We start from the raw sequence: 22,056 nt of genomic DNA, 5'->3' as shown, positions 1-22,056 counted from the left end.
TGTTAAGATTTCAGTGGTGGTCCAGCCATGTTGGACACAGTGTAGGTTGAGCAATGTGGCATTTATATGCAAGCCTGCCAGGGGACCCATCACCACCAGGGCCCTAGCCTCCACCCTGCTCTGTGCAAACCCTGCCCCAGCTCCATCCCAGCCTTCCCACTCCTCTCTGCTGCCCGTGAGCCCCCAGAGGTCTCAACCCCTTCCCGCCCCCACTTACCAGAAGCCCAGTTGTCTTCCTCAACCCGCTTGAGTGGAGGCTGCTTGTGCCTTTTCACTCCGTGTGTTTCAGGAATTGGGATAGGTCTGCTCCCAGCTCCCCTGAAGATATTGCCTCAGCCTTCCACCCCTGTCATTGCTGTCCTCTTCCAACCTCCCAGTCACCTTCTCTCATCCACTGAGTATGCATGAGCTTGGCTCACTGCTTCTTTCTCCATCCTGACTCCTGTCACACTGCCTCTGGTGACTTGAACATCACACGGACAATTCTGATGAGACCGTAGCCTCTGAGGGCCTCAGCCACCTCACTTGGGATGATCCTTTCCTCCACACAGCACACACTCAAATATGTGTTGACAGCATGTCGACAATGGGCACGTTTGAAGAGGTTTCATTTATCTTCAAAATTACAGTATCTGTAACTAAGGTGACCATATAATTTATTTTCCAAACTGGGACAATCTTGTGAATGAAAGAGAACGCCCAAAATAATTAAAGTTATATTATTCTTGGAAGTATTTACTTATTGATGACAAGTTGGCTTTTATATTAAGGTCCCTATAAAATAATTCTATTCCAAAACTATTTTCCAAAATAAAATTTTTCTTCAGAAAGTTAACTCATATACATACATTGAAGTAACATTGAAAAAAACTCCCTTATGTCAATTATCTGCACATTCAAAATCATAGGCAAAATGATTGTTCCTAGTACTTAAGCTCCTTAATTAGTTTCTTAGCTGATCTGTCATTAATGTGTCACTGGTATCTTTATGAAGAATCTCCTTTTTGAAGCTAATTTTTGTATTTTGAAGCTAAAAAATAATTTTGGGGGGAGGGGTAATTAAGTTTATTCATCTATTTATTTAATGGAGGTCCTGGGTTCAAGCCCCGGGAACTTGTGCATGCTAGGCATGCACTCTTACCACTGAGCTATACCCTCCCCCACTGTATTTTGAAGCTTTTGAACAAATCTGTTTGCAACTGCTTTCAAAGTAAAATGTATAATTAATAAATTTGAAATTGCTGACACCTTTCTTTATAGACCACAAGATTTTTAACTGGCGATAATGCCTCAGGTATTGAGAGATTTGGTAAGCTCTCTGCAAATTCTGCTAAACGGATGATATTTTCAATTCAAAATTTGTATGTAAATATTTTGTCCCAAGGATTGACACAGGTACTATCTTTTGGCCTCTGTTCAGAGTATCATTCTCCAAGATACATTTTTACAGAACATAACTTGTCAAGTAAGTCATCTCTATTTAGGATTCTTTTGAATGTTTCCCTATGGCGTATGTAGTTTCACGTCCTAATAGATGAAGTAAAAACTGGGGTCCAATCAAACCCAGTCTGGCTTATTTTAATGCAACTATTAATAATAATATCTATTTAACAAATGAAAACTCCAAGACAAATGCTAAACTAAATGGGACCCAGAACAACAGGCATAAACAGCTCTACCAGTGACCCCTCGTAGGTCTGTCAGTAGTCCTGGCAGCTCATCAGTACCACCAGAGGGCTCTCCAAACCCGCTGGCCTTCAGGCTCCATTCCCAGAGACTCAGCTTCCACCGGTATTGGGATGGGGCTCTGATGTGCAGCTCGAGAGCGTCAGCACCGCTTTCAACGCCAGCTCAGCGTGGTCCTCCAGGGCCGTTCCCCGATTGCTCTAGATGTCACAGGAACACAGTGATTGGGATAACAGAGACAAGGGAGGTGAATCGGGAGCAGCCGTGCTGAGGCAACATTTTCTCTGCACCCCTGTGGGTGCGTGGTCACCTTGGGCCAGGAGAGGGTGCATGTGCTCTGGGACATGAGAGGAGCAGAGAGGGTGGCCCTGCCACAAAGCCTGTGAACACTACCCATGACACGGTCAGAGGGATTGCATGAAATCTTTTCAGACATTTAATTAAGCAACTCCTATATTGTCATGACAAAACTGAAACTTGTGGAGAGTTACAGAATTCTAATGGGAAATTAAAATGTTAAAAACCTTGCAAAAGCACTAGTTAAGCCTGTTGTAAGTGCCATGTTCTGTTCTCAACATTTATTTTGAAAACAGTTCTCAAAATGTAAAATCCCCAGCACTCCCAAAACGACCTATCATTTTGGCTCATTCTACAAACTTACGATCAATTTCTAACTCCAAGTTTTGAAGTATGAAAACCCACACTGGCAAAGAGTAATAACAACGCGTCATTTCCAAGCCCTACGTGCCTTGCTGCCCCATGTGTGTCCCCTACGGCGTTGGGGGTTGTCCCTGAGCCGGTTGGGAAAGAGCATTTGCTGGTGCTTTGCCTGCTCTGAATTCAGTTCCGAGGCTGTGAGTTGAATTCTGTACAAATGTTCTGGATGACCTGGGGGACCAATTTGTAGAGGTAGTCAAACTCGTCCACAAAGAAGGCATGGTCTCTGGCAGGGTGAGTGGCAATGACTTCCAGCTCGTCCTGTGCAGCCCAGGCCACGCCTATTGCATAGGTGATCACTCCTGTGGGGACAGAAGGTAGATGAAGCAAATGTCACCAAAGAAAAGCACTGAGATGAATCCTTGCCTTCCTGCCACTCTCTTGGCTATTGTGCTTGAACACAACCAAATCTGAAATCAGGACTGTGCCCAAAGCATGAACATCTGCTGTATGCCAGCAGCAGTAAAATTGATGAGTTGCTGTCTCATAGGAGTTTACAGTCTTTTGGAGAAAAAAAAAAAAAAAAAAACAGAAAAATGGAGTAAATACATGATAGGAATTTCATGTCCAGGAGCAGCAAGGGGATGACATTTTGGGACAAGTGAAACTTGGATGCAGTGCAGATTGCACCGCATGGTACATGCCTGCTCTGTGTGTAGAGTCACACAAAATTCAGTCTTAAATGCATCAAAAGCCAGTTCAAGGTCTTTTAAATGAAAATGAAACTGTGGGGTGTCAAATCCATTTCACCTTCCTTCACTAATCAAGGTCATTTTAAGACTTGCATATCCTCCAGGTAGCACACAGCCTGAACAGTAAGATGTTTGTCCGAGTTGTTCTCCAGAAACTTGGAGTCAGCTGCCAGCTGAGCTGAGCATCAGGTGTGTCTCATTCAGCTGAGCTGGTTATGACAGGATAGGACCACTGACCTCCAACTGGGCATGCGCGGGTGCCCTCTTGGTGACCTTTAAATGTGGAGGCCTGTAGCTTAGTTACGCCTGCGCAGAGTGAAGACGAGCACACCTTTTTCTAATCAAGCCCCTCATGCTCCCCAGGCTCCCCACGCCTCAGACGGCCCTGATACCCTCCGGGGGAGGTCCAAAGAGGGACGTCTAGAAAATAGGTGAGTGGAGCTGAACGTGAGCTGGGCACAGACGTTTGGAGAAGGCAGGGGAGCCCAGGGCTTGTCGTCAAGAGCTGGTCCACCGGGCTCCCCCCACTACTCACTTCGGAACTTTGGGCGGATTGCTTCTGAGCCTGAAACCATCTTCCCTCTGCTGACACGAGCCCAAGGGGCCTGCTGGCTGCTGGCGCATGGGCCACCTGCCGTCCCACCACGGTAAGTGCTCCCCCAGGCTCTGCCCAGTAAGTCGCTAGAAAGACTGTCTGAACCTAGTGTCTGGTTACTTCGGTTTCTAGAAGCCAGGACTGCTGGTTCCTAAAGGCTTGTTTATTTTCATACCTCTCTTTGTTTCGGAAAGGATTAAAAGCAGCTTTAAAGAATAAGGAAAATTCTGCAAACAAACCCAAATTAAATGTAGGTAGAGAAGAAGAAACTCCCCTCACAACGGGTGAGCCTTGTTCACTGGTCCTTATCTGCAGGTTTTCGGTGCTCGCTGACCACTCAGTTTACTTTTATTATCGTTACCATCATTACTGTCTCTTGGGGTTTTCTCAGGTGGTTTGTGTTTTCCTGGTATTTGATGGCACTTCAAAACAGTGATTATACACAGATTCTGTGAAAAAAGCCTTAAATAGGACTGTGTTTCAAAACATTTACAAAAATATTTTGCTTATTTTTCATGGTTTTAAACTTTCTGCTGCCCTCTTCCAAGTTTTCATATGGGAATGTTTCTTTAAATATTTTAAATGAAAGTTCTTTGAAGTCTCCCCCAGACTTCTGATATCTGGTTCGCAGTTGCTTACAAGAATAGTACTTTTCTTTTAAAACATCTGTTTTCCTCAAGTTTCTTAACCCAGTTTGGTGGTCTTCAATGGAGAGTAAAATGATACGTCAAATTCCTTTTTAATGTACCAACCCTTCGTGTGCAGTGCCTCAGAGTGTGGGATGTAAAGAAGTTAACGCTCCCTGTCGCCTGCAGGCCTTGGGCTCGCCGGGACATGGTGGGAACCTCTGTGACGCTCCCTGCGTGACCCTTCTTCTCTGCCCAGTGGGGCCTGCTCTGCCTATGGTTTGAACACTATTAGGTCGACAAAACCAATGTATAAAGAGACAGTCCCACCCTTGTCCCGCTGGCCCAACCAGGCCCAAGGTGCTCGGCAGCTGGACCATCTCACTTACCCTTGTGATGGGCAACTGTTGACGGTATCCTGACATCGTCGTAGGACCTCCCGTCAGTGATGAGGATCATCAGCTTCCTCTTGTTGGGCTTGGACTTCTTGAAGAGCTGTTCCAGGGCGTAGTTTATGGCGGCCCCCGTGCTGGTGCCACCGCTCCAGTACCCCACCTTCTTGATGGCATTGAGGATGTCAGCCTTGCTGCTGTGCTCCTCAAACCCAAACTCCAGCCGCTGCTCGTAGGTGTACTGCATGGCCCCGATCCGCGTGTCTGTGTCTGAAATCTCAAACTCTTTGCTGAGGTTGGCCACGAACTGGAGGACTGTTCGGAAGTTGCTTGTCCCAACGCTGCTGGAGCCGTCGATGACGAAGCCAATGTCGGCTGAGTTTAAGCAGGTCTTGCTGCAGGCCAGTCGGTCCACGTCACAGACCCGCTTCACCAAGGGCTGCACGGTCTTGTGGAGGCCAAACCAGTTCTGCACGTTGAGCGAGTAGAAGCCATTGGTTCTGCACACAGCCTGGAAGACACAGGGGAGGGACACCGGCCCGGTCAGGGTCACATCCTCCAATGTGTCACCATCACTCTCGACCCCCAGGGCAGGGGAAGGACCAGCAGACTCGTTTTCTGTGCCTGGCCTCCAAACGCTCTCTCTCCATCTTGGTTCACCCAGCCAGGCACTCGCCAAAGCAGAGTGCCCTCAAGTTATCTCTGAACTCACTCCCACTCCCTCAGCTGGGTCTCTGCTTTCATGGAGAGCCATCAGTTAGGCAGGTCCATAGGGAGAGGTGAGTCACTGATTTCAGCTTTATATTTATGCCTATCCAGGCCCCTCAGTACGTGTACTGGCAGCCCTATGAGGTTGGCACTGGTGGGCACCAGCCCACAAGAGGATTAAAGAAAGCTTTGTTCCAATTGAGAAGACAAAAGGCACACACAACAAACAGCTAAAGACATGTTTCCAGAGCAGCCCTACACCCAGCAAAAAGGGGTTCCACACATGTTAGGCACCACGCTAGATGTTCTTGGAGAAATTATCTCATTAAACCCCTACCTTAACCCTACAAAGTAGAATTAGAACTCCCTTGTCATGAAGGAACAAACAGGGCCAGCTGTGAAGTGACATCCTTGAGTCCCTGAGCCTGGAACACAAACCTATTCTGTCTGCAAAACCCAAGTTCTGTCCCCTGGACAACCCTGCTTCCAGGCAAGTGAATATTTGTTTACTTGTGCCCAAGCTTGTTCCAGAAAAAACTTTTGGCACCTGCAAATCAACATTGAGCAACCTGGTTGATGTGCTCCTGGAAGTGACTGTTTCCTCCCCAGCACTGCCCCTCTAGGGGTCACAGAGAGAGCCACAGACCTGATGGCTACAGATGAAGTAGAATTTAAAATTATTTTAAAACAAGAAATGACTTTAAAATGTTCTAGGCAATATTTTTTAATTGTTTTGTAAAAACCTAAGTAGGATTCACAAAACTGTCCATGGACTGGGGGGCATGTGAGATGAGATGAAGGCTGAGACGAATTCCAGCCAGCGGATGGAGAGGAGGGATTCCCACGAGGTGGCCCGAGGGAGTTGTGGCGAGGGAGAGAGATGGTGCTGGGTGGACGGAAGACCAGGTGGCTGGAGCACAGGGTGTGGGTAGCAGTCACAGTAGATGGTCTAGGTGGTGGGCCGGGACCACATGCCACATGGCCTCAGGAGAAGTAGGAAATAATGAAGAATTTGGAGCAGGGACCCCACGGGACTGGAAGAACTCTTCATAAACATGAGTTGAGCTAAACTGGGGAGACCCAGGAGGGAGAAAGAATAGATGTAAAGTACTAGCATTGGACGTGGAAAAGAGTAGACAGATATGAGACGTGATGTGGGAGCTACCCAGGTGTCCTGGGATGATGCTGGTGACTGGGAGATGTATGGGGTCAGAGGAGGAATGGATGTAGGCTGGAAAGATGTTGCACTTGACTTTTTACATGTAAGATTTAAGGTTCTTCAGGACTTCAGGTGGAGAGCAGCCAATCAGCTGGAAATAGATGGCTAATGAGCTCTAGAGGGACCATGGAGGGAGACATGAGGGTGTGGCTGCTTGTGAGCGCAGGAAGGCTGAAGCTGTGGCCTTGGGAGAGACTCTGGAGAGAGAAAACCTAGTGAGAGCAGAGGAGAGGGCCCAGATCTGCGTCCTGAGGAAGTCCATGTTGAGGGTATAAGACGGAGAAGGGGAGAGGGTAAGTGTAGTAAGAGCCACACCGTGTCGTGGAGGTGAGGGAGATGAGGGAGATGAGGATGTCAAGGACGATGAAGTGCAGGGTTAGTGCAGGAGGCTGAGCCCCACTGGATCCTGAGACACAGAACCTCAGAGCTGCAAGGGCATCACAGACAAGCCAGAACGAGGCAGCCCCCTGCCCCTGCTCCTCCCTCCTAACTACTTTCTTTCCTTTTTAAACCTGGGGTCGTGTCTTTGGAGGAGGGTTTATGTGGGGTTCTACTATGCAAAATATACAAAAAATGAGCTGTTTGGGGGCAGTGGGTATGAGGGCCTAGTTCCCCATCTGTTCTGCCCCCCAGCTCCTGCCAGGCATCCCCGCAGAACCCAGGGGCAGCCTAATCTCCCTGACCTGGATTAGTACCTTTGTTTTTGTTGTTTATCAGATTAGTTAATTTGCAGTGCGTGTGTGCCAGTGTGCCAGCTCGTGTGAAGGCCTGCTGGGCTGCGCAGTCGAGGTCCCCTGGGGCTGTGGGAGGAGCCCCGGGGAGCCTCTGTGTGAGACCCTGGGGACCCTGCTCCTCCTAAGGTGTGATGCTGGCCTCAGTTCACCAGGTGCTTGGGTGGGGAGGGGAGGGTTGCTTTGAGAGGGTAATTCTGGGTTCCAGACCTACTAGTCTCACTGGAGGCCCTCCTACCATGAAATGAGCTTAAAACCTCTTTGAAGGAACCAGAAACACCCCGGATGGCTGTTACAGCTTTGCAAAGTGCGGGGAAGTCTTACTTACGTTGGGTGGGTCTCCAGGCACTCACATACCTTGTTTGCAAAGTTGGGCTCCAGCACATACTGCTTCTCATTTTCAGTGGCACCTTCAATGGTGATGAAGAAAATGTTGATTCCTGACTCTCTCGCAAACCTCGAAGCCTCCTCCACCTTGTCCGTGGGCCAGCCGTCCACCATCACCACAGCCACATTGGGAGCACCGCCTCTGTTTCCATTAGATTTGGAAAAGAAGTTCTTGGTCACAAAGGAGATGGCCCGGCCTGGAAGAAAAACAAAACTCATGCTTGGAGAGCTCACAGAACAGATCACAGCAGCATAAAGAGGTCCAGAAAAACAGTCATTCCCTCCCTTTATTGGCTTGTTTTCTTTTTAAATCAGATTAACTAGTTGTAGGTGTGCTGTTCAGTGGTATTAAGTATATTCACAATATTGTGGAACCATCACCCCTAGCCACTTCCCTCCCCAGTTTCATCTTAAGCCTTTAACTTCTAATTTTCTCTTGTTTTTTTTTCTTTAAAAGAAGTTCTATGCTATTTGCAGCAACATAGACCTAGAGAATTGCCTACTAAGTGAAGTAAGTCAGATAGATGAAGACAGATATTATATGATATATGTAGAAGCTAAAAAAATATACAAACGAATCTATATACAAAATAAACAGACTCACAGGCATAGGAAACAAACTTATAGTTACCTAAGGGGAAAGGGGGGTGGGGGAGGAAAAATTAGGAGTTTGGGATTAACAGATATGAACTACTATACGTAAATAAATAAGCAACAAAGATTTACTACATAGCACTGGGAATTATAATCATTATCTTGTAATAATCTAGTGGAAAATATGTATAGCTGAATCATGTTGCAGTACACCTGAAACTAACACAATATTGTAAATCAACTACACTTCAATTAAAAAAAATAAAACAAAAAAATGACAAAAGTTTTAGGGACTGGCAAGCAGGTGAGAAAAACTTTCAAGGGAACAAAAGTGTCCGTTCTCTGCCTGGGTGCTGAGAACCAGCCTCACTAAGGCCCCAGGCCGACCCCATGCTGTTTCTGAAAGTGTGGGCTGGGAGGAGCTGACCTGAAGTGACAGGAGCTTCTCCTTGGGCTTCTGCAGCTTGGGGTGAGCCCCACGGTCCAGGAGCTGCGGGGCGTGGAAGACTGTGTTCTGGGGTCAGTGGAATCTCGTGTCCAGCCCCACCAGGGGCACAGGTCTGGCTGGCCCAGGAGGTGCTGCCCCACTAAGAACTGACAGATGTGTTCTAGCCTGGCTGCGCTGCCCACCTGAGTGGGCCTGGGCAGGTCACGCCAGGCTTCTGGGCCTAGGTTTCCATGTCAACAGCCTGCCTCAGTTGAGAGCAGAGGTTGTGTGTATGTGGGAACTGAGCCTCCCAACATGCCTTTCATGAAGTCAAGCGTGTACTTCACATTATCTAGGGCCTCAGGAAATTTCTAGAATCAAGGAGCTTGGTTAGTGTGAACCTGTTTCCAAATGCCTGGTCACCTCTGGGGAGCAGATAAAATGGAGTTTCTGGACCTGCCCCACTGACCTTGAATTCTGGTACCCACCTCCACCCCGCCCTATCACCATGGCCAAGGCATGGAGAGGGCTCAGCTTGACACAAACAACATGTCTCTCTCTGCACAGTCATCACTATAACAAAAGCTGAAGCTGATTGGAAGAAGTTTCCCAAGGGGCACTGTGAAGCTTCCTGAATGGAACTGGTTACAAGTTTTATTAAAAAAAAAATTTTTTTTTTTTTACAAAACTTAACATTAAATAGATGATGACTTATAGACTAGTCAGGAAATAGCTGCAATAGCAGTCCTACTGGTCCTGAAGAAAGCTACCGTCCCAAGGAATCACGTCTGCTGGAACTCTCCAGCACGGCCGTGATAATGGTCTTGACCCCTGGATCTACGATAAATCAGACTTTAGAAAAGTTACAGATATTACACAAGTCATTTCTTGATGGATTATTAATATTTTTTCCTCCTTCTATAATGTTAGAAGACAACCACATAGAAAGAGAACCACGGTAGCAGGATGATCTGAATCCGAACCACGTACCTGCATTAGAAAGCCCTCCTCTCTGGGTAATTTTCTCTATGGCTGTCTTTAGGTCCTGGGAATTTGTGTGAGTCTTGAGGTTAAATTGGGTAGCAGGGTTATCTCTGAAGATTCAGAACAAGAAATAAAAATTAGCTGGGAAGTTATTCCTTTGGGAGAAAAGGAGAACTCAGAGCTGATTCTTTTCCTGAACTTGACCGTGACCCTCAACTCTGTCCCTGACCTCTGACCCCTGGCTCTGGCCCTGACCCTGACCCTAGCCCCTAACCCCAGCCCCAGCCCCAGGGCTAGATTTTCTCACTTTGCACGATTTCCTGAGTGTGTCTGAAAATTGTGAAGAAATCGTAGCTGATCATAAATTAAATGTTGCTAGTAGACAAATAATTTCAAAAGCAAAAATATAAAATTTTCTTTCAAAAGTTTGTACAGAAAAAATTTAAATTTTTAAAATTATATTTTGCTAAATCTTATGATTTAAAAAATAAGACAGAAATATGGAACCTGATCACCCCACATCCATAGTGTTCCCTGTCTTACTGTTGATCACTTTGTAGAGCAATGGATCACCTCTTTCCCATACTACATACACTGTCAAATCGTGTTATTCGCAATCATTCTGTTCTATAAAGTTGCTGCAAACATCAAATTAGCAAGTTCTGAGCCATGGCTCCTAGGGGAAATACAGGATTAGGTTTCTATGGGCCTCTGGTCACATTTTTATCAATAGATCAGTAAATAAACTTGTTTTTTGTGTGTTTCTGTTTCAAGACATCCAATTTAATATATATGTTTCTTAAAAATAATTAATTATATGTAGTATTTCTGTATAACAAAATGCTAGCTGAGTTTTTTCCTGACCCTGGGTCACATTATGGTAAATTTTTTTAGCTTTCAGCCTCACAATGCTATCCACTATGCTTTAAAAAAAATATCAATTTTCATTTCATGAATTCCCAAGTTGAGTCACTTTTTCACCTTTTCCATAGCTTCATCATGCTCTATAGATATTAATTACTTTAGCACTTTCTGGAGTAGGCTCACATACAGATCAGTGGATTTCCTCTTTGTTCTGCTGAATGTCCGGAATCACTGATTCATTAACTTTGTCATGACCGACAACACAAGTGGCCTGAAGGAAGTGTATCTAATACCGTCAGTTTCTCCGTGAGCAGGCACAGCCTTCCCGTGCTTAGAACACCCGGATAGCGCTTCAGTGCTATGCTTGGGACTATTAAAAATATCCCCAATGGAAAGCAGAACGATGTGGTGCTAAAAAGACTGTGAAAAGGACACTTGTTACAGTATGAGCTGGAACAGGAAGGCAGAGCAGCACCTTGTTTGACCTCAGCTGGGAGTGCTGTGTGAAACACTCCCCTGTCTGTGCATGTCCACAAACGACAATGAAAGTGCCATGAATACCGATTTTTGGAGACACAAGTAAATTTCAGCACAGAGGTGAATTTGCAAATATGGAATTAGAAAATCATTAAGATTGACTATAACCTACTTGAGAACAGGCGCCGTGTCCTAGGATTTTCTAGCCCTAGTGTTTAGGGTAATAGAGAATTATGGAAAGAAGGAAAGGAAGAAAGGAAAGGAGGAAATGTGGGTGTGTAATCTGCTGATCTGAGAATTACTGTGGAACTAGGGGGCTCTCCGGCTCGCGGTCTGTTTCCACGTCGCAGGGCTTGGTAAGTGCAGGGACATGGAGTGCCTTGGCAACAGACAGTGCTTGGTGCTTCCCAAACTCAGCCTGTGTCTGGTCACCTGCGGATTTTGTTCAAATGTAGATTCTAATTCTGCAGGTTGGATGTGATATCCCAGGTTGTGCCTTTCTAACAAGATGATACGGTGGAACGCATTTTGAGTAGCAATGTCTTAGAGGATGCTGTGAGTGTCGAGAAAATCAGCAGTGGGGCTGCCAGTGATAAGAGGAAGGGAGGAGAATAAATAAGTCTGGAGACCACAGGAGGAAGGCTGAGAAGAGGGAGGAGAGCGGAGCTCCTGCAGCCTAGGCTGGCAACCTGGGCGGGGGTGGGGGGAGGCGGGGGGTGGTTGGGGCAGGGATGCAGGATCCTCCAGATGACAGCACAGCGCTGGGGGAATACGTGTGCCTTCACTCTCTGGTTGCCCAGCAGCAGTACCCAGAGAGCTCTGAAAATGAATGATCCCTGAGTCCCACACTCAGAAATTGTGATTTAACCGATCTGAGGTTTGGTCTGGGCATTGGGATTTCAAAAGCTCCCCAAGTGGTTCTAGTGTGCATGGGAGTGGCCATCTGCTCCTCTAGCAGAATGATCTAGGGATCGAGGGAGAATGAGCTCCAGGAGAAGGGGCTGCCCTGGGATAAGCCCAGTCCACGTGCAATGGGAGGTCAAGGGGAACCGTCAGGAAGAAGTGGGGGAAGTCAAGGGCAGTCCTTGTTTCCTTTGTGCGTCTGGGAGAGCGAGGTGAGGAAAAGGAAAAGCGTAAGATTCTTGGGTGTGAACTGTGCCCTCAGCTCACTCAGCCCGGGGTGGGGGGGTGCCTGAGGCGTGAGGTTCAAGGGTTCGCCAGCCTGTCACTCAGAAGTGGCAGGGGTGGGGGTGGAGGGGGTCTGTGCCACTGGGCCCTGGAGCACACTCCCAGGCTGTTCCGGATCCTGTCAGTTTCTGTAAAGGCAGGGTAGCCCGGGGGCATGAGAAGAGGACTGGGCAGGAGCCGGAGATACTTGTGGGCCGTGGCCACTGCACCTGGAAGTCGAGCTGCCCCTTTCCTCCCCTCTCGGGGACTTGGTGATTCTCAACCTTGGCTACAGATGAAAATACCAGCTTCTGGGTATTTGCCAGACTCTAGTTTAACGGGTCTGGGATGCAGCCCAATCATCAGCATTTTTAAAAGCTCCCCTGGTGACAGCAACATGAAGTCCAGGCCCCAGAGTCGCTTCCTGCCCTGAAGTCCTGTGCTGCCTCGGGATTTGTAGCTCCTGGGCCCCTCCCGCTGTGGCTCTTGCCTCAGGCTCCCCCCGACCCCCACCCCTTTGCTGCAGACTCAAGAAGATGGGACAGAATGGTCCTCCTTGCCAGGTGTATTAGTTGCCTATTTCTGCTGTAAACTTAGTGGCTTAAACAACACACATCTTGGCTTCCAGCTGAAGGTCAGAAGTCCGACATGGGTCTCCCAGGCAGGGCTGTGCTCCTTCCTGAAGGCTCTCGGAGACCGCCACTGCCTTGTCTTCCAGCCTGCTTTTCTTGGTCAAGGCCCTCTTCCTCCAACCTCAGAGGCAGCTGTCACATCTTTCTCATGACTCTTCCATAGTCACATCTCCCTGTGACGGATAATAGCTGGGAAAGGGTCTCTGTTTTAAGGACTCAAGTGATCACATTGGGACACCGTAATCCAGGACACCCTTCCCATCTCAGGGGCCTTAACTTTAATCACATCCACAAAGTCCCTCCTGCCATATGAAGTCACATCTCCACGGGTTCCAGGGATTCAGACGTGGGCAGCTTTGGGGCCATTATTCTGCCCATTGCCCCCAGACACCTCACTTCCTCCCCCACCCTGATTTCCCCACAGTCGGTGGCTCAGCTGATCCACGGGAGCCTCGGAGTGTCCTTCCTTTTTTTCTGGGCAGAAAGGGAGGCTCATCTGAGTGTGACTGAGGTTGTTCAGTCCGGGGCTGAGGTGGGTGGGCTAAGTTAGAGGGTAAGGAAATGCAGCCCAACTCAGAGATAAAACATAAGGCACCTGTCAAAGAGCCACGAGCAGAGAAAAGTGTGTTTCATTTTGAAATGGAGCAAAACCACTATTTTGCTTTATGCCGTAGCTATTTTCCAATGTTGATATCCTAGGGTTGATTACAAAGTTCAGAGGCACATGTGCAATTCAGTTCCATTTGTACTGAAACTGGGAACTAAAACGAAATCATAGTGAAGGTCCAGGGGGCACCTGTGGATCCAGGCGGCAGCTAAAATGCAGCTGCTTGGTTAGGTTCGTTCTGTTTGCTGGAGTTCACCTAACAGCTGCTTGCTCTGGCTGTCCTTTCATCTGGCCTCTTAGCGCTCCTGTTGTATTAAGTGCAGTCATGAGCCTGTTGGCTGTTTAATTCTAAATCAGAACACAAGGGCTTGCTCCTTGGCCTTTTGTTCAAGCAGTGTCTCAGTCCTCAGTTTGGTAGAAAGCTTAGATTATCAGCAGCTTTCTCCGCAGAGGAGCAAAATCTTTGCTTTGAAGTCAGTTTTATTTGACATTTTAGGGATTAATTTTAATTTAATATCTGTCCTTTCCCCATTGGTCAGGCTTTTAGCTGTATGTTCTTGGGAAAGTCACTCAAGCTCTCTGAATTGGTATCAAACGCTGCCTCTCTTACTAGAGGTGCATGATGATGTGGAAGGAACGCTGTGGTTGCTGAAAAGTTAACGGGGTGGGGGTCGGGGATGGCAGTGACATGGGAGAGGGAGCATCCTGGCACCACGGTGCCTCAGGTGCTCCCCCTGGCCTGGATCAGAAATAGGGAGCCAGCTAACGCATGGGGAATTTATGGAGGAGAAGAAACCACAAGCCCAGGAGGGGATGATCTGATCTGCTGAGAGAATGGAGTGGACAAGCAGGGAGACAGGGAGATACAGGAAAAGGAGGGAGGGGGTGACCAACGACCTGCCAGTCCTGTGACAGGACTCTTCCTTCACCTGCCTGCCTGGACTGATTTTCTGTTTCCTGTACCCAAAAAAATCTTTGTGTAGGATGCTAAGGGATCAGGGGCAGAATGAACATTGCATTTTGTACATCCAAACCATTTTTATACTTCTGGGTTTTTTTTACTTCTTATTTACCTTTTGTCTCCTGTTAATAGTATGAGCCTTCTAAATTCTAAATTTAAAAGTTTAAGATCTGCCTCAGCTCTCCTAAGGAATCTTCTTGGTTGGGAGGGGGGGTGTCTTCCATGTGGACCAGTAGCAGCGGTGACAGAGGTGAGACGCCTTGAGAGGAGGAGAAATTCCAAGCTCCGAGTCCTCTTGCCTTGGCCAGCCCCTTCCCAGCCTAAGCCTCACCTGATCGTCACTTCTTTTTGAGCCTTGCTTCCTCCCTATAACGCGAGGAGGTGGAACCAGGAGATTTCTAAGGCTCCATTGCTCTGCGATTCCAAGACAGTGAGGCTGATTCCCTGTGGTGGTGAATCAGGTACTAGAATCCCGTGAGAACCCAAAATGCCAGGAGAGGAATCAGCTTCCCAACCAGCCGAGCGCTGGAAAGCCCTCTTCCAGAAACACTGGCCCCATATCCCCTTTCCTGCCCTACTCCCTCTTTTGGCACTAAGACTGTTTGCTAAGGAAGGAGGGGCGGGAGGCACCCAGGTGCCTGAAATAAGAGGAAGTCCAGCTGGGTGCGTGGATTTCCCCTTCAGCCTCATCACACCCTTCTTCTGATGCCTCGCTCCGATTTATTTTGTTCGCCACGTCCCAGTGATGGACAGATAACCTCCATGCAGCTGTCATTTCATTGCTGATCATTCATCCCACAGAATCGGAACCGAGGCTGGAAGGGAAAGGAGGCTTATCCAGGGTGTTAGTCCCACATTCATTGATTGGATGTCTCCCAAGAGCTGGTCACTGAATTACAGAACATCAGAGCCCTAATAAATCATCTGGCCCGCCCCCCAACGCCTCATCCTTCACAGATGGCAGCCCCTATGTGGAGAGGTTAAGGGACTTGCTTAAGGTCACACAGTAAAGCTAAGGCCGGAATTCAAGACATTCCGTCACCCGTTCACCATGCTTCCCACTCCAGGCTGCGGCCGAAGGAGGACGAAGAGGCTTGATCGGTCTGCGTGAGCATAGAGAGAAGGAAAACAGACACCTTCTCCTTTAAGGGCTTTAAATGAATAAAGACCTTGAGTGGAAAAAAAGACGAACAGCAAAGGCATTTTTAGAAAGTGACATTGGAGGTAAACAATTCTTCCCTGCAAACGGTGATCATACTGGGAAACCTTGAGAGAAAGTTTTTTTTCCCGAGGGGAAGGAGTGTTTACTGAATTGTTTTTCCTCCCCTGCTCCGTTGGTTCTTTAATCCACTTTCCCATCAGCACACAACACGATTCTCCTGCCATTTTTATTTTCCTTGACATATTTATCATCTTATTTTCATATTATCCTATAAACCTTGGGATACGCAGCTTTTAAAGCAGCTATTTTTAATGCAAGATGACACACCAAGATTTGAACCCCCCAATAAAACTGACCGGGGACAGCTGGCACTAAAACACTTCCATTTCCTCCCTGGAGAAGCCTGCTATTTGTTTGCTGTCTTTAGAAGGTAACACAGCAATGAAAATAGGTGGACGTGTTGAAACCAAGAAACAGTGACCCAAAGTATGTATTGTCCTATTTCAAGTTAAAATCCTCCAGATCATTTGACATTGAAAATTGGCATTTGTAGCAATTGGTTATTTTCATATACTTGACTCTGACTTTATACAAGTGCCACTTCACTCAGCTATTTTTCTTCACAGGAATAGAAGATAGTGTTAAATATGTGATTGGAATTTAATTCTAAAATACAAACATCATAGGTTCTTAAGAAAATAAGACATTTTTGTTTATTTCCTTGGTGATCTCAAAAATAAATATTCCAGTGTCTTCAACTTAACCTCGGTTAAAATGCTGCTCCTGGAGGTCCTCTGGAGACGTTTGAAGGGCCTGGAGACCCCCCACGCATGTTGTCAGTATTTTTCCTTTTCAGGAGGGACATTAGGTCGTGACTGCGGCTTCTGAGCAAGAGGTTCCCAGGCTGATGTGAGATTCCACTTCCAAGGCCAGGCTGCAGCGCTGCGGGGAGCGAGCGGTGGCTGTGTCTGGGGGTCCTTTGTGGGACTTTGAGACAATTATCCTGCCCTCAATAGTTCTTGATCAAAAGTCCACCTATTATTTGAGGCTTGTGCTTGCTTGCTCCTTTGTTTGTTTTCTGTTGACATCTGTGTATCTGTTTTAGAGAGCAGTCTATTCACAGTTGAAATAAGATTGACTTATTTTCCCAACAAGAGAAAAAGTTGAGACTGGACGTCAGTATGAGCCCTCGATTTCTACCCTACTAGAATAATGAAATGGGCTGGGAACAGTCACACAAGTACCCGCTGACTGATGGGGGCAGTTCCCCTCCCCACCCAGTCTTCCCTGTTGCCTGGTGGGCTTTCCCAGCACCAGTGCAGCAGCCTAAGGTTATGCAGAGGAAGGAGAAAGTTCACCCTAGAGCACCGTGTTTTTGAGATATCTCACCTATAGGTGGACAGGTGGGAGCACAGGAGCCCTTCCAACAAATACTTTCATAGTCAGGGTTGAATGGGGTCCCCCTTCTCCAACTACACATGAGGAAACCGATGGCGGGAGAAGTGAAGGCCTATCTCAAGGCCACGCAGCGAAAACTTGAGCCCTGTTCTCTTAATTCCCCCCAAAATATTCTCTCTACCAATCAGGAGTGCAAACACCATTTACTTACAAGTCTCCATTAACCCATCCTGCCCTTCTGGAAGTCTCGAGTTTCTTTACATGGCCTCTGGATTGCTTCAATTTCTTTCATTTATATTTGTATCAGGGAAGAGAAGGAATCTGATGTGCTCTAGGATATGTTGGTACTTTTCTGCGGCACAAAATTAAGCGCAGGACATCCCTTAGTTTCTGAATTCAGGACAGCACTTACCCGTACTGAACAACACCCATCAGTGGACCAGCAGGGCCAACGTCCAGAGCTTGGGCGACGTCAGCCAGGAACTGCTTCTGGATTCGGAATCGACGTTTGCCAACGCTTGAGCTCCCATCGATGAGAAACGACAAGTCGATCTTGCAGTCTGAGGAACGGAAAAGGACTCTGTTAGTCCATGTCTCTCTCACTGCATTCACTGCTCTTTCCCTCCACCAGAGCCCCTTGGGATTCCAACGAAAGGAGAAATTTGAAAAGCAAGATGCAAGGCATATTCATTGATTTCTATCCATAATAGATTTTCACTGGGCACCAAGGTCCACGACTGCTTTAGAATTCTCTGTATCAGACACAACCAGATACTTCAGAAGCTGTGACCTCCCAGTCAAGTCTGAGAATGCCCTCAGAATGGTCTCCTAGGCTCAGACCGTATAAGTGCAGACCCCCAGATGTGGGAATTCACCCAGTCTGAGTCTTGTGGGGGGAGCCTGTAGTCTTACTGTCATCCTAACTTTTTAGAATTGTGTGTTGGCGTCTGTGAAAAGCAGGAAAGGACTTGCAGGGCCAGTGTTGAGGGGAGGGCAGGAATTGTAGAATGAAAAATGGATACCAGTTTTATCCTTCACTTTCCCGGGTGGGGCAACCCTAGAAATTATGCACGTCTATTGACAGATATCTGTACTTGTTTGTAGCTCTCTTAGATTTTTGTCCCTTTCTTTTAGTTGTGACAAAGATCAGGACAGTTCTGGTTAGGCTGTCTGGACCTCTGCGAACAGATAAAGGTTATGATGGGGTTGGGGGGTGGTGAGGGGGGCTGCAAGGCATTTCAACCTTTCAGAGGCTAGTAAGAATTGGTAAAAAGTCACAAGCAAACAGAAGTTAGTACTTTGCTCTCGACTGAAATTGTATCATCTCATTTCAGTAAAATTGATGATTCAGTGCTGATCAGAAGCTTCTTATTGGGAGTTCCATATCCCACTGATGAATAAAAAATGAGGATTGAGTTATTTAACAACTGTAGGATGAGAGGAAAAAAATATTTCAGAACAGAATTCCATGGTGGAGAAGAAGAGAGAGAGACTGCAAAGTTAGAAATTTCTGGGCTGGAGTGTCCAGGAGGACAGAGGGGCCAGCACTGCCCTCTGTGAGAGGGGTGCAGCTGTCCAGACCAGCCTGGGTCTCCGCGCTGCCGCACGACTGCCCACGAGGCCACTTTCGGCTTCTGTTCTCTGCATTACATGTTGTGTTGCTTCAATGGGACTGGAGTCCCCCCATTCCCCAGAAGAAGGAGCTTCGTGGCAGAGAGATTCTTTTTTTTTAATGAAAGCAAGAAAATGACCATGAGTTGACACAGTTTTAAGCAGAATGGATGAGAACTATTTCATAAAGTGTGATACTACAGACTTGGCAGATTGAGGGGAACATTCAATCTGAGAGTGCTTTATTCTCTTGCTGCGGGGCATGGCAATCAAAACCAGAGGAGAAGTGGGCGACGACAGGGACCTCTCTGGGCCTGGCAGACTCCGCTCCATCTGGAATTAGTGCCTCAGATCACTAGGGACTTGCAGGCTTTCAGTCCCCGTCTGCGTGGACATCCAGGGCCTGCCACCCTTCTTGTTCCGCTGGTGTCCCCGCAAACTGCCTATGCAGCATGCCAAGCATGATCCTCGAGATGAAGACTGGGAGAAGCAAACTCAGTCAAAGATGCCACTAAAGCCCGGGATAAAGCAAAAGGGAAGCAGAACTGTTCTAGGCCTTGGCATGTGTTTGCCAAACAGGGCCAACCCACTCTTTCCCAGATACGGGCTTGCAAGGTGAAATGCCGCCAGCAGGTGGCAGTGGTGTTCTTTAGGGCTTGCCGCCTACCCATGCCTACTGTTTTCTGGAAATGGGGGCTCCCAGGCTCCACCCAGACCTGTAGAATCAAGTCCACAGTTTAGCAAGATCCCAGGGTGATTCGCATGCACTTTAAAGTTTGAGAAGCACTCCTGGAAGGGTTTTCCTTCCAGATGTCAGTCGATCAGTTCAAATGCCTTTTTACATGAAAAAAAAATTACTTTTTTGGAATAACTTATTGAAAGTAAGGGCGAAAGGGGGTTTTCCTTTTAAATGAATGAAAGTATGTGGATTTTCATTCATCTGTTGAAGTGCACTTACGATACTTGGCAATTATAAATAATGTTGCTGTTAATAGCAGGGTGTATGTATCTTTTTGAATTAATTCTTATTTTGTGGTTGGCTTTACTCTTTTGATAACTATGTAAGTCTAAAAAGCTAAAGCTCTAAATGTTCTTAGAAACAATGAACAGTACATATACATAAATTTAAAAAATAGGTGAAGTATATTGTGTAAATGTATTTACATGTAATACATTGTATATGTGCAGTCAAATTGTAACAATTCTACCTAATAAAACTGAAAAATGAAAAAAAGACACCAAAAAAAAAAAAAAGGAAAAAGAAGAAGTTGAAAGTTAAAAAAAAATAGTATATGGATTTTGTAGCATCTATTTCGGTTCTTCCCAGACCATTTTTCTTTCCTTGTTTCTTATATCTTGAACTGTGTTCAGAATTGATGTGTTCATTTCAGAGGTTTTAAGAAAGTGTTTCTCAATTTGCTTTGTTCTCTTCTCTCATTAGCCTGATGGCTGATACCGGGATCACCTTTGCTCCTGTCCAAGAGCGTGTTAACGACTGTGGCTCTGGCTCAGGGCATGGGCTTGCTGAGACCCTAGTGGCTTTCTCACATTGAGATGGAAACACGCTGATGTGAAGATGACAACATCAATACAAAAGGACAGATCTGGGTTCTGAAATGTTCAGCATGAGCAATTTATTACGGTCACTGGGGCAGAAGGAGGAGGAGGAAGAAAAGGTAAGACAGAGTGTCTACAGAAATCAATCTACTAATTTTCTTAATTGCTTTCATTTTTTTCAACATGGCACAATTTTACAGATTAATGCTTTGTGTTGGCCAGTGTTTCTTAACCCTGGATAAGTGTCAGAGTTGCTCATGTAGCTTCAACAGATAAAAATGCCTGCTGTGGGCGGTGCTTCTCAAGGGTTAGTGGGCCAAGGAATCCCTTAAGGAGGTCTGGGGTGAAGCCTGAGAGCTTGCATTTCTGACAAGCTCCCAGGTGACGCTGATACTGGTCCTCAGACCACCCTTTGAGTAGCAAGATCTAGGGAGAGTCTGATTCAGTAGACATGAGGCAGCAGTTGGCATTTTTCATTTTTTCAAAAGGTCTTTGGGTGATTCTGACACGTAGCTGAGTTGAGACTCACAGCCCATTGGCAGCTGACTTACAACTTTCTGGGGGAATTTTCAGGCACTCTCCTTGGCTTGCAACACAACTCCCTCCGTGGTTTCCCTCTTCTTCTCTGGCCCCTCTTCCTGGTATGCTCAGGTGGCTTCTCTTCTGCCCCGTCTTAAAGATCTTCAGGTTTAACTCCTCTGTTTCTTTTTCTATCCCATCTCCCCAGGTCACATTTTCTGTTCTCATAGCCTTGGTTATGAATTACAGCCCATCATCTTCCAACTCTGTATTTTCAGTTGGGCCGTTCCTTCTGATGTCAGATCTCAGTAGTTAACCCTCTGCTAGACCGAATGCCTTACAGAAGGTGATAGACAGACGCTCTCCTGCCCCAGCCTGCTCCATCTCCAGTGGTCCTCATGGCAGCACCATTTACCCAAGTTGTTCACAGCATCTTTAACTGCTCTCTGTCTCACACTTCCACCCCCAACCCTCTAGATTCTTCCTTTTCTATCTCTTGAATTTGCCCATTTGTCTCCATCTCTACTTCCCACGCTGAGCTCCGTCTACCATCATCTCCACAGACCACCGTCCTCGCTGGCCAGCCAGTCTCCTCTCATCCGCCTTTGTCTCCCCACTCCACCCACCCCTGTTGCCATAGTGATGTTTTAAACATCTGATCCTCTTCCCCTCTTGCACAACAGTAGTTTAAATCCTTCAAAAGCTTCCCTTTCCCCTTAGAACAAAGTGACAGAAGAGAGGAGATAAAGAGACCCGGGGTAGGAGAGAGGCGGGTTTGGATGGGAGTGAGTGGGTAGAAGGCAGAGAGGGCAGATCAGATGTCAAAGCCACTGTGGGTTTCTAGTTGTCAGTTAACTTACTTGGATCTCCCTGGGACACTGGTTCCAAAGACTGTGTGCTTAGTTCTTCTTTTGGAACAAATCCTGGAAAGAACAGTAAAACTTTCAGTGACTTACAAGAACAGGAAGCATCTGGCCTCACCCCAGGGATGGGGACACTCAGCTCAAGGGGCTTGGCTTGTGTCTAACTGCTCTTCTCCACTCTGTCCCATCTTAAGAGACAAGAATGCGTGAATATTTACTGACAGGATACTAGAGACACAGCTCGCTTGCTTGCCTGGGTGCTTGGGGGCAGTCTTAAGTCAGGTGGATCGAGAGCTGTCCCCTACTGCCAGTTAACTGATTCTGTCTGAGCCTTAATTTCCTTATCTGAGAGGATTAAGCACTTTGCCAGTGTGAATGGTTCCTCTGTGAAATTCTGAAAACCTCGAGGTCAGGGCATGTGTCTCACTCAACACATAAACCTTTCCTGTGCCTCCTCCATGTCGATCCTCAGTCAGCCTT

The 22,056-nt window shown here is 46.9% G+C and overlaps 1 protein-coding gene across 3 annotated transcripts in view; it reads right to left on the bottom strand.

The window, feature by feature from the left end:
• Positions 1 to 704: 704 nt before the first annotated feature.
• VIT (vitrin) overlaps positions 705 to 22,056 on the bottom strand; it is a 93,056-nt gene continuing 71,704 nt past the window's right edge. For all 3 annotated transcript variants that reach the window (XM_032497343.1, XM_032497342.1, XM_014566084.2), the window contains 6 exons: positions 21,574 to 21,636; positions 17,439 to 17,586; positions 9,765 to 9,868; positions 7,724 to 7,950; positions 4,706 to 5,219; positions 705 to 2,705 (listed from right to left, as the gene is read on the bottom strand). In XM_032497343.1, the coding sequence (XP_032353234.1) occupies positions 2,527 to 2,705; positions 4,706 to 5,219; positions 7,724 to 7,950; positions 9,765 to 9,868; positions 17,439 to 17,586; positions 21,574 to 21,636 (1,235 nt within the window). In that variant the 3' untranslated portion in view covers positions 705 to 2,526. The remainder of the gene's footprint in view (positions 2,706 to 4,705; positions 5,220 to 7,723; positions 7,951 to 9,764; positions 9,869 to 17,438; positions 17,587 to 21,573; positions 21,637 to 22,056) is intronic.

This window comes from Camelus ferus, chromosome 15, assembly GCF_009834535.1.
Source record: "Camelus ferus isolate YT-003-E chromosome 15, BCGSAC_Cfer_1.0, whole genome shotgun sequence".
NCBI classification, from domain to species: domain Eukaryota; kingdom Metazoa; phylum Chordata; class Mammalia; order Artiodactyla; family Camelidae; genus Camelus; species Camelus ferus.
Note: the sequence above shows the minus strand (reverse complement) of the source record. Positions and strands in the feature narration are given on the sequence as shown.